At 71.2% G+C, this 13,215-nt stretch overlaps 1 protein-coding gene across 1 annotated transcript; it reads left to right on the top strand.

Annotated features, from left to right (window-relative positions):
- Nucleotides 1-4,941: 4,941 nt before the first annotated feature.
- On the top strand, nt 4,942-12,701 carry SEMA4B (semaphorin 4B). The gene is made up of 14 exons (XM_032195023.1): nt 4,942-5,044; nt 7,688-7,848; nt 8,140-8,202; nt 8,295-8,393; nt 8,492-8,603; nt 8,723-8,839; nt 8,941-9,098; nt 9,577-9,758; nt 9,885-10,035; nt 10,171-10,381; nt 10,469-10,584; nt 10,818-10,981; nt 11,059-11,153; nt 11,287-12,701. Exons 1-14 carry the CDS (start codon nt 4,942-4,944, stop codon nt 12,060-12,062), a joined length of 2,508 nt encoding a protein of 835 aa, XP_032050914.1. The 3' UTR covers nt 12,063-12,701.
- Nucleotides 12,702-13,215: the final 514 nt, after the last annotated feature.

Below are 13,215 nucleotides of genomic sequence, written 5' to 3' on the forward strand. Positions count from 1 at the left end.
CTGCCCCAGTTCTGCCCACAGGCTGGGGGGCGCTCAGCCCACTGGACCCCCGTGCTGGGGCACAGCCGCATGCCTGGCTCCCCTCACCCCTGTGGCTCAGCTCCTGTCCTGTGCCTCCCCCAGTGCCTGGCTGCTCCCACGCTGCCTGTCCCTGCACTGAGCAGGGGCCCCCACTGCAGCCACCCCAAACACCAGCTCAGGCCCGTGGATCCCCATGGGCTCTGCTCACCGATGGCACCCAGCCAGCAGCCTCCAGCCGTGTGCCACGGAGCAGCCACCTGCAGCCACGTGCTGCTGCAGAGCACCCAGAGCTGCACATCGCCGCCAGGGCCTCACGGCAATGCCTGCAGCCACACACGCTTGTACCTGGTGTCCTGCACCCACCGCACAGCACCAACACCCCTGCTGCTGGGGCTGCCCCGCAGCACCCCCGTCCCCGTATGGGGGGCCGCAGGCTCTCTCCCCGGGCAGGGCCCCCAGCATCACCCATGCTGCAGGACCCCGCAGAGCCCCGCTGCCCACCGGCCCTGGGCTCTGCTGACCACCGTGCTGCTGGGGCGAGCGGCATCGTGCCGGGGACCCCCCACCCCGGGAACCCCCGGGACTCCCCGGGGACCCCCCGCGCCTTGAGCTGGGGTCCCCCCCTGCTGCGCCCCGGGGCCGGGGCTGCCCCGGCTTCAGCCCCCCGAGGCAGGAGCAACGCCCGCCCCCTCCCGGCCCCCCGCCCCCGAGCCCCGGCCGGGCGGGACGGCGGCAGCGCTGCCGGTGGCGGAGCCGCGGGCGGGGGCGGCCGGGCGGGGCGGCCCTTTGTTGCGAGCGGCGGGCGGAGCAGCCGGAGCCGCCCCGGAGCCGCCCCGCGCCCCGCCGCGGGCGGGGAGCCCCGGAGCCGCCCCGCGCTGCAGGCGGGTCCCGCCGCGCCGCGCCCGGAGCCGGTAAGCGGCGGGGAGAGGGCGGCGGGGCGCGGGGGGGTGAGTGTGTGAGTGAGTGTGTGTGAGTGTGAGAGACGTTTGTGTGTGTGTGAGTGTGAGTGTGCAAGGGGGTGTGCACGGGAGGGGCGTGCGGGGGGATGTGCGCGCTGCTGGGGGAGCCCTTGTGTGCGGGGGGAGGTGTGTACGTGCACGGGGTGTGCAAGGCTGCGGGCGGCCACTTGCACGGGGCTCCCACACGCTGTGTGTGTGTGCAGGGGCGGCCGCTGCCCTGGGTTTGCCGCGGGGGTGGCAGAGGGCCTGTGTGTGTGCGTGCAGTGTGCGTGCAGTGTGCGTGCAGTGTGCGTGCAATGTGCGTGCAGTGTGCGTGCAATGTGCGTGTATATCGGTGTGTATATCGGTGTGTATATTCGGTGTGTATATCGGTGTGTATATCGGTGTGTATCAGTGTGTATATTCAGTGTGTGTATCCGTGCAGCATGCGTGTGGCTGCGTGTGCAGGGAGCGGGAGCACTCAGGGCTACGTGTGAGGACGGCTGCCCGCCCCAGAGCGTGGGGCTGTGCTCACCGGGGGCGTTCCCAGGTGTGAGTGTTTGCAGGGTGGGGTGTGTGCCTCCCCTAATCCACCCTGCGTGTGTTTACATGTGTGTCGGCGCGCGGTACGCACGGTGCTTGCCCGAGGAAGTGTTCTGGACAGGCATCTCGGTTTCTTGTAAGGAGGCGTGTGCGCTCGCTCGGTGTCAGGTATGGGGCACGCGTGTGTGCTGCGTGTGCCACGTGTGTGCGTGTGTGCACAGTGCCGGGATGCCTGCAGGCTGCACGCGTGCTGCGTGTCCCAGGCGTGCCGGCTGCTCCCAGTGGTGTTAGGTACCTCTGCAGCCTCTGGGTTTGGGGGCACTGGGAAAGCGGGGGCCACACAGGTCGTGAGGTCAGGGGCCCCCTTTTCCCATAGGCAGCACCACAGTGAAGGGAGCTGCTGTGGGGTAGGGGGAGCGAGGCCAAAGAACACCAGCACTGGCCTAAACTCTGTGGGGCCAGGGGTGGCTGGGAAGGGGTCACACATCCCTGAGCCAGGGCCCCTTGATTCCTGCACTCCCGGGAGCAGAAGTGCCTAGGCTCAGAGACCACCAGGTCCCAGCCCTCCAAGGGGTGCTCGGTGTCTCAACAAGCAGCTGGGGCTGAGCGTTGTGTCCCATGTGTCCTGCAGCCTCACAGGCCAGCAGCACGCAATAGCAGGCACACAGACCGCACAGGAGAATGAGGTGAGGGAATGGGGGGACGGCTCCATTTTGTAGGGTCTGGAGGGCCCCTGCCACAGGGCCAAAGGTGATGCTGCAGGGCAGTGTGCGGCCAGCACCTAGACAAAGAGAGGGAACGTCCAGGTGGTGGGGCCAGATCTAGCTAGGGAGGCATGGGGCACAGGGACAGGCAGGTGGGAGCAGGGAGCAGGGCTGCAGCCCCTTGGGAGGCCCCCAGCTCGGCACGGGACACGGCCGGTGCCTGCGGAACAGGGAAGATGCCCAGGGGCCCTGGGCCCAGGGTGCCCCTCCTGCCCTGCGGCTGGAAGCTGCCGCAGCCCCTGGTCCCGAGCGGGGCCTCTTCCCCGCTGCCTGCCGGCGTGCAGCGAAGCAGAGCAGGCGTGCGTGCTCCTCGCTCCCCCCGCCGTGCTGACCGCGGCTGTGCCGCCCGAGGCGGCCCCGCTCCAGCAGGACACGCGTCCTCCTCTGAGCTGCTGGCGCTGAGCAGCTGGGGCTGGGAGCATCTGTGCGTGAATCAGCAGGGCCCGGCAGCGTGCACGGCTGCAGGTGTGCGTGCGAGCGCGCTCCCGCTCTGCCTGTGTGCGCGGCTGGGGGGAGGAGGGGGTCTTGCGAGGACGGCCTGGTGCTGTCTGGCAGCCGCCAGGAGGGAGCCGAGCTGGGGGCGTGCGCGCCGTGTGTAGGCTGTGTGTAAGCACGGCTGGAGTCTCCAAGCAGGGGACGTGCCTGTGCCGTGCCCGTGCCGGGGCAGGTTGATGAGCAGGGTTTGAGCACGCAGGCAGCGGCGGCGGGGCGGCCCTGGCCCCAGCTCCTCGCAGGCAGCAGCACGGCTCTGCGCCGCCTTCCCAGCCACCTGCGGGAGCAGGGCGGAGGGCTTCAGCGTGGGAATTTGGTGCAAAAACCACCAGCGTGCCTGCCAGTTGACCCTAGGCCACGGGTTTTGGTGCTGCCCGGGCCCGACACCCCGAGCAATTTCCCCATCCCTAACCGCTGTTGCAGGTGGAGGGGCGGGAGGGCTGGCAGGGCGGCCGCACATGTGCGTGCAGGTACGGGCAGAGCCGCGCAGGGCACGCAGGCACGCACATGCCCGCCCGGCCGCTGCGCCTGCGCGCCGAGCGAGGGGCACGGTGCTGCAGGGTGCCCCTCGCGCTGCCCCGCGCTGGCAGCCTGCGTGGGCAGGCGGAGGAGATAAATGGGAGTTTGTCGTAAACAGGCCGGGCTGCCAGCAGCGGGCTGGGGAGCTGTTCCAGGCTCGCCGCCGGCAGGCGCTTAAAGGCGCAGGCTCCGGACTCGCCCCGCTGCCCTGCTCCTGCCCGGCCAGGCAGCCTGCACCGGGGCACCCTGCCTGCCCTGCCCGGCCAGTCCTGCCCACCCTGCCCACCCTGCCCTGCCCGCCTGGCCTGAAAGCGGCTGTCCTCCCCCCGGGGGTTCCCACTGCTGCGTGCCGTCACGCCAGGGGGTTGGCACTGCGCTCCCGTGGCCACGCGCAGGCAATGCTCAGGTCCCCAGAGCCCCCGCGGGGATCCCCGGGGTTGCAGCAGGCAGGGGGGGCATCGCTGCAGGGGCGAGCGTCCGCCCTCCTACCCCACGCAGCGTGGTGCTGCCCAGCCCTGTGACGCAGAATCACGGCCCTGTCTGTGGTGCTTCCCGGGCAAAGGGTGCTGATAAGGCAGGTGGGGTACAGCCCTGGCCCGTGCCCAGGAAGGGACTGCGGCCACAGCGGGAGCGGGGATGGAGCCGAGCCAAGGAGGGAGGCAGGGGCCCCACTGGTAGCCCCAGGCACTGGGAGCCCCGTTCGGCCCTGGAGTGGGCACCCTCCGGCCATGTCCCACTGGCAGAGCGTGGAAGCGGGGTACGGCCCTGCCAGGATTTTGGGGTACCTCCCGGGCAGGGGGCTCGCATGAGGGCCCCTGCCAGTGGGGGGGCGATGGCCCAGGGGTGCAGGGCTGGGGCTGGCCCAGCGGGCAGCCAGGGGCTCTGCCCCAGGCATAGGAGCAAAGTGTCTGGGCGGGCCTCGACCCCGGGAGGGCTGCTGAGCAGAGACCCTTTTCCCTTTCCCCCCCGTTGCCATGGCAAAATAAGCAGCTGTCATTAATAACGCATTTCCATGGCAACCGCTGGACGAGCGCGGCGGTTCTCTGGGGGTCTGCGGGTGCTTTTGTGAGGGGGTGGCGAGCCCCCCCCCGCCACACACGGCCCCGCACACCGCGGGGCTGGGAGCGGGTCCCGCTGGGCAGCCTGCCCCCGGGGGCGGCCCGTCGGGGGGGCAGCGCCCCTGCCCCGTGCTGCCCGGAGCCGCCCCCCGCGGACACCGGCGGCCGGGAGCTTTGCCCCGGGGATGCTGCGGCCCCGGCAGGGCAGCGGGCGCCGGGATGTGCCGGGAGCGCGGGCGGGCGGCCCCGGGGCGCAGCCGGGGAAGCTGGCGGCACGGTGCCGGTGCCGGTGCCGGTGCCCCCTCCCCGGGGGGCGGCGGTGCCCAGCAGCGGGTCCCGGCGGGGCGGGGAAGGCTCCGCGGGGCTGGGCTCGGCTGGGCAGGGCTGGACTGGGCGCTGCGCCCGGTGCCGGTGCCCGAGCGGGCGGGGAGCCCCGCGGGCCGGGGCGGGCCGGGGCGGGCGGGGGGCGGTGCCCGGTGCCGAGCCGAGCCGAGCCGTGCCGCTCAGCCCCTCTCTCCCCACAGGTCTGCAGCGCCCGGGGCGGCTTCGCGGGACGCCGCGGAGGCCCGGCCCGGCCCGGCTCGGCTCGGCCCGGCTCGGCTCGCCATGGCTCCGCGCCCGGCGCTGCCCGTCCTGGCGCACTCGGTGCTGGCGGCGCTGCTGCTCTCGGCGGCGCAGGAGCCGGTGCCGCGGGTCAGCCTGCCCTACGGTGAGTGTCCGACGGGGCTGCGCGGGGGGGGCGGGCGGGGCGGGCCCGGGGGCTGGCCGGGCACCCCCCCGCCGGCACCCCCGGGACCCCGGCCGGGAGCGCGGGGGGGAGCCGCGGCGGCGGGGCTGCCCCGAGCATCTCGCCGTGCACGACGGCCGCCCCTGGGGGGCGCGGGCTGCCCCCGCCCGCTCGGCCGGGACCGGGACTGGGACCGGGACCGGGACAGGGGTTGGCCTCCCCCGGCCGTGGGACGGAGCCGGCCCCGCCGCCCCGGCGTGGAAACGCCTTGTGACAGCCCGCGGGGTGCTGAGCCTGCACAGCTCCCTCCCAGCCAGCCTGGCAAGCCGGGGCTCGCTGCGCTCCGGGGGCTGCCGGCAGCACGGACACACGGGGAGCAGCAGGGGCTGCGTGGTGGGGATGGGGCAGAGCCCCCGGGCTGCAGGCACGGCGGTCAGGGAGCACGGAGCTGGGGCAGGGTGCTCTTGACCCCTGCGCATGAGGTGCGTGAGTGTGGGAGGGGGTGAGCTGGCCACAGGGGCTGTGCATGTTGGCACTCCGTGCAGCTCCAGCCCTGCCACGGCAGCCAGGGTGCCTGCAGGACCCCCCTCACAGCTGGGGGTGTGCGCAGCCCCTCGCCGTGCCCGGCCCCAGGTGCTCTGGGACCCCCTGGCCCTGGACTGGGCTGGGGAAGGGGCTGGGGAGGGGTGGCCCAGGGCAAGTGGGGTCCTGGCAGGCAGAGCCCCCCCTCGCCCTGCAAAGCCCCTGCTGCCTGGGGCCACGTGTCACCGGCTGACATCGGGGGGGTCAGCATCCTGCTCCTGGGGGCAGCTCGGGTTGGCACCAGCAGCCATGGGCCCAGCTCCATCGGCTGGCACTGAGGCTGTGGCGTGGGCAGCCCACAAGTGTTGAGTCTCGCTGGGCTCCCAGAGGTGGCTAAATCCAGCTGCCGTTGGCGAGCGGTGCCTGTCCCACGCTGGCTCCCGGCTGGGGACAGCTGGGGAGGGTGCGGTGGCTTTGGGTCAGGATGGTTCTGGCACGGGAGCGCTCTCTGGCTCCGTGCGCTGTGGTTCGTCGGCGTGGACGTGGCCCTGCCACGTGCTCCCGTGACTGCCGGCCACAGTTGTGGTGGCACCAGCAGATCTGGGACCTGCTGAGTGGGTTGGGATGGATGGGAGCCCCCGGAGCCAGCGGGACAGCCCAGCTCGGCTCCGTGCCTTGCCACACCGTGCCGTGCCACACTGTGCCTGCACAGACCGGTTCTGGCCCAGCTCTGCCCTCCTGCAGAAGCTGTTTTGGCAGAGGCTGCAGCCTGGGCTCGGGGCTGTGGGGAGAACCTAGGGGGCCCGACCTAGATCCCCCCGGTGCCATTGCAGGAGCAGGCAGGGGGTGCCTGCAGCGTTGTGCATCCGAAAGTGGCTCCTGTGTGGGGCTTGCGGTTGGCAGGGGGGAGGAGCAGGCGAGCTGCTCCCCTTGAGCGGCTGGATGTGCCTCCAGCAGGTTTGTCTGGAAGAAGCAGGTCTTGTCCTAACAGGTCCCCCTGGCAGCCAGCACAGGCTCCAGAGCTCCCAGGCTGGGAGAGCTCTGCGGGGTGCAGGGGCTGCCGCTGCCCCTCTGCTGGCTGCGCTGCACCTGCCATGGGTGGCATAGCCCCGAGACCCGGGCACGGGACCCCCTGGCAGGATGCAGCTCCCCAGGGCATCCTTCCCTCTGTGCTGCCACAAGGGAGGCAGCGTCAGAGGGCAGGCACTGGGCCAGGTGCCTTGGACTGTGCCCAGGCTGCCGGGATCAGGGAAGGGCTGTGCCGTGCAGCTCCACGCCGTGCCGTGCCTCCTGGGGAGGGAGTCCAGGGTGCTTGTCAGGCGCAGCAGGTGGGGATCGGGGTTGGGAGTGCTGTGTCCCTGTGGGGCTCTCTTGTGCCCCCCCCCGTGCCGTGGTGGCAGCAGCAGAGCAGGGAGAGGAGCAGGGCCCTGCCCCGGCAGCGCTGCCAGCACCCGAGCGCACCGGACAGAGTCCGTGCGGTGGCTGGCACTGAGCTGGGGGCCGGGCAGGTCGGGGCATCCCCGGGGAGCTGTGGGTCAGGGGTGAGGGAGTTGGCAGCGTGAGTCAGCCCGACGTGTCCCACTGACACAGCCAGGCCGTCTGAATCAGAGGGCTGCTGGCGCGAGAGGAAGGGCTTCCGGGGCAAGGCCACCCACGCGGGACAGGCGCTCGCCTGACTCAGACGCTGCCTCTGCCCGGGGCCGGAGCGGGCAGCGGCTGGGGCAGTGCCAGGGGGGCTCTGCAGGCGGGGGTCCCCCCAGGGCTGGCCGCAGGGCCGAGTCCCGAGGGGCTGTGCTGCCCTGTGCTGGGCAGAGTGCCTGCAGCACTGTGCGCCCCAGGGCTGTTCCCGGGGGCCAGGATGCTGCAGCCCGTGCTCCCAGCAGTACAGACATTGCAGCCGTTGGTGGTTTTCCGGGTGTACAGAAGGATGTGGTTCAGCCAGCGCAGCCCATGCTGCCAGCTCCCTCAGCGAGGGGCGAGGGGAGCTGCCCCCTCTCAAAGTCTGCTGCTTTCTGCCTCGAGTCACGGCCGCAGCGGGGGTCGGTGTGGTGCGCGCAGCCCGGAGCAGCATGCGCGGTGCTGATCCCTCGCTGTCCCCCGCAGACTCTGCCGAGCGGGTCGTGCAGCGCTTCACGGTGCCCGGCGTGTCCAACTACACGGCGCTGCTGCTGAGCCCGGACGGCAGCACCCTCTACCTGGGGGCGCGCGAGGTGCTCTTCGCCGTCAACACCAGCCACTTCCAGCCCGGAGCCCCGGCCCGCAGGGTGAGCCCGTGCAGAGCCCCCCAGGACCATGGGAGGGCTGGGGGCACCAAGCCCAAGTTTGGCACAGGTTCTGTGCAAGACCTGGTGCTTTTTGCAGCCAGTTGGGACAGCGAGGAGGCTGCTGCCCCGGCTGTGCTGGCAGTGGGTGCTCAGCCCCAGGCGGCTGCTGCTCCTCGTGGGATGGAGCCAAGGGAGGACAGCGGTGCTGGGGCTGAGCTCTGCCAGCCCCAGGAGGGGTGTCAGGGGGCCAGCCGGTGACAGGGGCTCCCAGTGACTTTCCCCTCTCTGCAGCTGCTGTGGGGTGCAGATGAGGAGAAGAAGAGGCAGTGCGTGTTCAAGGGCAAGGACCCCCAGGTGAGCCCAGCAGGACGTGCTGCCGGGGGCAGGCAGTGCCCCGTGCGCCGCACCTGCAGGCGTGGTGGCTGAGCCCTGTCCTCCCCCTGCAGAGGGACTGTCACAACTACATCAAGATGCTGCTGCAGCTGAACAGCACCCACCTCTACACCTGCGGGACCTGCGCCTTCAGCCCCGCCTGCGCCTACATTGTGAGCATGGGGAGGGTGCCGGGGGGCCCTGCGGGGCCACAAGTCCCCGGGGTGGGAGGTGGGCACCGTGCTGTGCTCACAGCCCCGTCCCCGTGCAGAACATGCAGCGCTTCAGCCTGGAGCGAGATGCATCAGGAAGGGTGCTGCTGGAAGACGGGAAGGGACGCTGCCCCTTCGACCCCGAGTACCGGTCCACCGCCGTCATGGTCGGTAAGGCACGCGCTCCCCCGGCCTCTGCGGCGGGACGAACCCCGGCCGGGCACGGGCAGCCCCGGTGGGAGCAGGTCCCGTGTCCGTGCCGGGTCCCAGCAGGAGCCTCTCCCTGGCAGACGGCGAGCTCTATGCCGGCACCGTCAGCAACTTCCAGGGCAACGAGCCCACCATCTACCGCAGCCAGGAGAGCCGCATCGCCCTCAAGACGGAAAACTCCCTCAACTGGCTGCAGGGTGAGGGGGGCCGGGACAGACAGGGGTCGTCGGCCCTGGGCTGGGGAGGAGCGGGGACGGGGACGGGGACGGGGTGGTGCTGAAGGTGCCTGTGCCCCCAGACCCAGTCTTCGTGGGCTCAGCCTACCTGCGGGAGAGCCTGCCTGCCGGCAACCCCGAGGGCGACGACGACAAGGTCTACTTCTTCTTCAGTGAGACTGGCAAGGAGTTCGACTACTTCGAGAACACCATCGTCTCACGCATCGCACGCGTGTGCAAGGTGAGCGCGGGGCAGCGGGGGCACACGTGGGGAGGATGTGCCCAGGGTGTCGCTGATGCGGGCAGGGGGAGGGATGTGGGACCTCCCTGCACGTGTCCATCCCTGGGAAGGGACCAGCACCTGCAGGAGAGCCCTCCGGGGCAGTCACAGCTCCACGGTGCCCAGCCTCGCTCACGCTTGTTGCTGCTGTTTGCCCCACGGGTAGCAGCAGCCCCTCCCTGCCTCCTGTGCCCCCCGATGTAGGGGACACAAACCCATCCTCCTGGACTGCATTTCCCTTCTGTGCACGCTGCTTTGCTCGTGCCTCCCCAGCTCTGGGGCTGTTGTGGATAGTGCCTCAGTGCTGCCACATGGACAGACAGAGCCCCTGCCCCCTCAGCCAGCCCGGGGGCTCTGCAGCATGGGGGTGTCCCCGTGGGGCTCCCCCGTGGGGCAGCGGAGCCATCGTGCCCTGCCCTGACCCCCGGTGCCTGCACAGGGGGACCAGGGCGGGGAGCGGGTGCTGCAGAGGCGGTGGACGACCTTCCTGAAGGCACAGCTGCTGTGCTCGCACCCCGAGGACGGCTTCCCCTTCAACGTGCTGCAGGACGTCTTCGTGCTCACACCCGGGGAGCTGCGCTGGAGGGAGACGGTCTTCTACGGGGTCTTCACCTCGCAGTGGTGAGTGGCACGGGGGCTGCGGGGCGCAGTGGGGTCGGTTCTCGCCCCCCCCTGGGTTCCCAGAGGCGTGTGAGGCTCAGCGGAGCCGCGGTGCCTGATCCTGCCGTGGGCTTCACCTCTCCCCAGGAACAAGGGTGGCCTGGGCAGCTCGGCGGTGTGCGCCTTCCCCATCCGCAGCGTGCAGAGGGCCTTCAGCGGGCTCTACAAGGAGGTGAACCGCGAGACACAGCAGTGGTACACGGACACCAGCCCCGTGCCGGAGCCCCGTCCAGGCACGGTACGTGCCCCTGGGCACAATAACTGCAGGATGGGGCAGCCCCTGCGCCCGCCCCCACCTCCATCCTGGCTCCTGGCAGTGGCAGCAGGGCCACCCTCTGCTCACACCCTGGCTGACCCCCATCTCCCTCCCCAGTGCATCACCAGCCACACGCGGCACATGAAGATCAACTCGTCCCTCCAGATGCCGGACCGGGTGCTGAACTTCATCAAGGACCATTTCCTGATGGACAGCCCCGTCCGGAGCCAGCCCCTGCTGCTGCAGAGCCACCTGCGCTACCAGCAGATCGGCGTCCACCGCGCGCAGGGCCTCCACGGCACCTACGACGTCCTCTTCCTGGGCACGGGTGGGTGCAGCTGGGGGCTGGATGCGATGGGATGGGATGGGCACTGCGTGTCCTCAGCCCCACTCAGCACAGCCCTTGTGTTCACAGACGACGGCCGCTTGCACAAGGCTGTGCATGTGAACCACAGGGTGCACATCATCGAGGAGATCCACCTCTTCCCCGCCGGGCAGCCCGTTCTGCAGCTGCTGCTGGACCACGACCAGGCAGGGGCCGGGCACGGGCGCTGTGGGGTTGGAGCAAGGGGAGGTGTTGCGAGGGGCAGGGATCTGCTCGTGGTTTGGGGATCCCTTTCTCCCTCCTTGCCAGGCCCCCGCTGTGCTGGGAGCTGTGACTCCGAGCCCAAGGCTGGGGAGCCCTGGGGGGCTGGGGTCCGGTCCTGCTGCAGGTGTTGGGGCCGGGGCCGTGACGCTGCCCCCCTCCTGCCTCCCCACTGCAGGGCCTGGTGTACGCAGCCTCCTACACGGTGGTGGCTCAGGTGCCCTTTGCCAACTGCAGCCTGTACCGCAGCTGCGGCGAGTGCGTGCTGGCGCGGGACCCCTTCTGCGCCTGGAGCCATGGCGCCTGCCGCAGCACCGCCCTGCACCCTTCGGCGCACCCCCAGTAAGTGCTGCGCCCCGGGAAGAGCTGCACCCAGCCCCCTGCAGCCCCCAGTGCCTCACCCCCTTCCTCTGCCCCAGGCTCTGGGCCCAGGACATCGAAGGCGCTGACACGGAGCGGCTCTGCCAGTCGGCCAACGTGTCCCAGCCCCGTCCCCGCATCCTTCTGACCCCAGGTGAGATGCTGCCGGGGCGCTGCGCTGGGGCAGGGGCTGCTGCCGGCCCCAGGCCCCCGCTTGGCCCCCCCGGCTCCCCCAGCAGCAGGGTCCCGCGGCCTCGCTGACGTCCCCGCGGGTTGTCTCCCCGCAGCCTCGCACACCCCGTGCCAGCAGATCCAGCTGCCTCCTAACGCGGTGCGCCCGCTGCCCTGCCGCCTGCTCTCCAACCTGGCCTCGCGGCGCTGGCTGCACAACGGAGCCCCCGTCAACGCCTCCTACCTGGTGCTGCCCGAGGGGGCCCTCATCCTGGTGGGCAGCCCCGAGCGCGCAGGCACCTACGAGTGCTGGTCGCTGGAGGAAGGCTTCCGCAAGCTGATGGCCAGCTACTGCGTGGGCGTGCAGGAGCTGACCCACGGGCCCCTGGAGGCCGGCAGCAAGGTGTCCGCCGGCCGGGATGCGCTGGAGGCCGTCAGCACCTCGCGGAGCACCTCGGCAGTGGGCAGTGCCGCAGCCCGGCTGGAGGGCAAGACCTACTGGACCGAGTTCCTGGTGATGTGCGTGCTCTTCGCCACGGCCGTGCTCGTGCTGGCCCTCTTCCTCCTGCACCGGCACCGCGACGGCATGAAAGCCTTGCTGGAGCCCGCAGACCCCGGCCGGCACCAGAAGCCGCCCCGCAAGCCGGTGGAGAGCCTGCCCCTGAACGGCAGCAGCCTGCCCAGCGCCGTGCCCGAGCACAAGGGCTACCAGGCCCTGCAGGACAACTACATCGTCAGCACCCCCGTGCACGAGCCCCCGGGCACCACGCGCACCTTCTCCGAGTCGGAGAAGAGGCCCCTCCACGTCCGGGACAGCTTCGTGGAGGTGTCTCCAGCCTGCCAAAGACCCCGGGTGCGCCTGGGCTCTGAGATCCAGGACTCGGTGGTGTGACGGGGGCTGAGAGCCCAGCCCCCTTGCGCACGACTGCCTCTGCTCTGCTGAGCCTCGCCGGCCCGCGGTGCCGCGGCTGGGATCGGTGTTCGTCTGTGTGTGCATGCCCGGAGCCCGCGCCCGCCACGCCACATGCTCAGCTGCCGGGGCCCCCCGGGGGCTGCCCGGGCACCACCTCAGCTCCAACCCCACGCCCTGGGATGGGTCTAGGGGCTCCCAGCGTGGAGGGGCATCGCGTGCCTTCCAGGGACGGGTGGGATTCCTCCCGCATCCCTGTTGCGGGACGGACACGGTGCCCGGCACGGGCTGCCGGCGTAGCCCAGGACCCGTCTATGCAGAGGGCAGGGGGGGTCGGCCGCAGCCCCCCCAAACCCTGACTCACTGTGACGTCCCACTGCGGGACTCAGAGCCACGCATGCGGCCGGGTGGTGCCAGAGCGCAGCGGCCCCGCGGCATGTGCTGTGTGTCCGTGCTTGGTTCGGTTTTAATATGTTGAAAATGTGAATTGTGTCCTGGGGAGGGGGGGGGCAGCAGGCAGCGGAGCCCACCCCGTGCAGGGCTGGCAGGGCCCGGGCCCCTCGCCCCTGCGCTCCCCGATGTGCGTGTGCAGAAACGTCTGTGGTTTTTACATAAAGTTCTGGTGTCTCCTTTGTACGCGTGTGTGCTGCTGCGGCTGGCGGGGCCGGGGGCTGTGCCCAGAGCTGGGACCAGACCCCCAGAGGGACCCGGCTGTGGCACAGGGACATGGTGCTGGGGCAAGGACCCTGCGCACAGCACAGCGCCGCTCCTCAGCCCTCGCGCCTGGGAAGCAGCGAGCTCTGCACCAAGCTGCTGGCGTGCTGGGGCAGGATCCCCCCCCGGGACCAGCACTGCCTCGCTCCCGGCCGGCCCAGCGCGCCCAGCTTCCTGCCCAGCCTGTTCTGGGACATCAGAAAAGCCACCGGAGGCGTCGGCTGGTGCCGTGCCAGCAGACGCAGCCCCTGGGGCCGCAGGCCGCGGCTGGCAGATACCATCAGCGCTGCGGGGCACTGAGCTGGAAGGGCCGGCACCGCCGGGAGCGAGGAGCTGGGACGTGAGAAACGTCTGCGAGCCGGGGCCAGGCTCCAGCAGCACCAGGCGCAGCGCTGGGGGAGGCCGGGAGCCGCAGGCTCCC

This window comes from Aythya fuligula, chromosome 11, assembly GCF_009819795.1.
Source record: "Aythya fuligula isolate bAytFul2 chromosome 11, bAytFul2.pri, whole genome shotgun sequence".
Lineage (NCBI taxonomy): Eukaryota > Metazoa > Chordata > Aves > Anseriformes > Anatidae > Aythya > Aythya fuligula.

Excerpts from the sequence above, each read along its gene's own strand:
- SEMA4B (XM_032195023.1), top strand. The coding sequence starts at position 4,942 with ATGGCTCCGCGCCCGGCGCTGCCCGTCCTGGCGCACTCGGTGCTGGCG. Across the intron at positions 9,759-9,884 it reads GGGGTCTTCACCTCGCAGTG|GAACAAGGGTGGCCTGGGCA; the intron begins GTGAGTGGCACG and ends ACCTCTCCCCAG. Across the intron at positions 10,585-10,817 it reads TGCTGCTGGACCACGACCAG|GGCCTGGTGTACGCAGCCTC; the intron begins GCAGGGGCCGGG and ends TCCCCACTGCAG.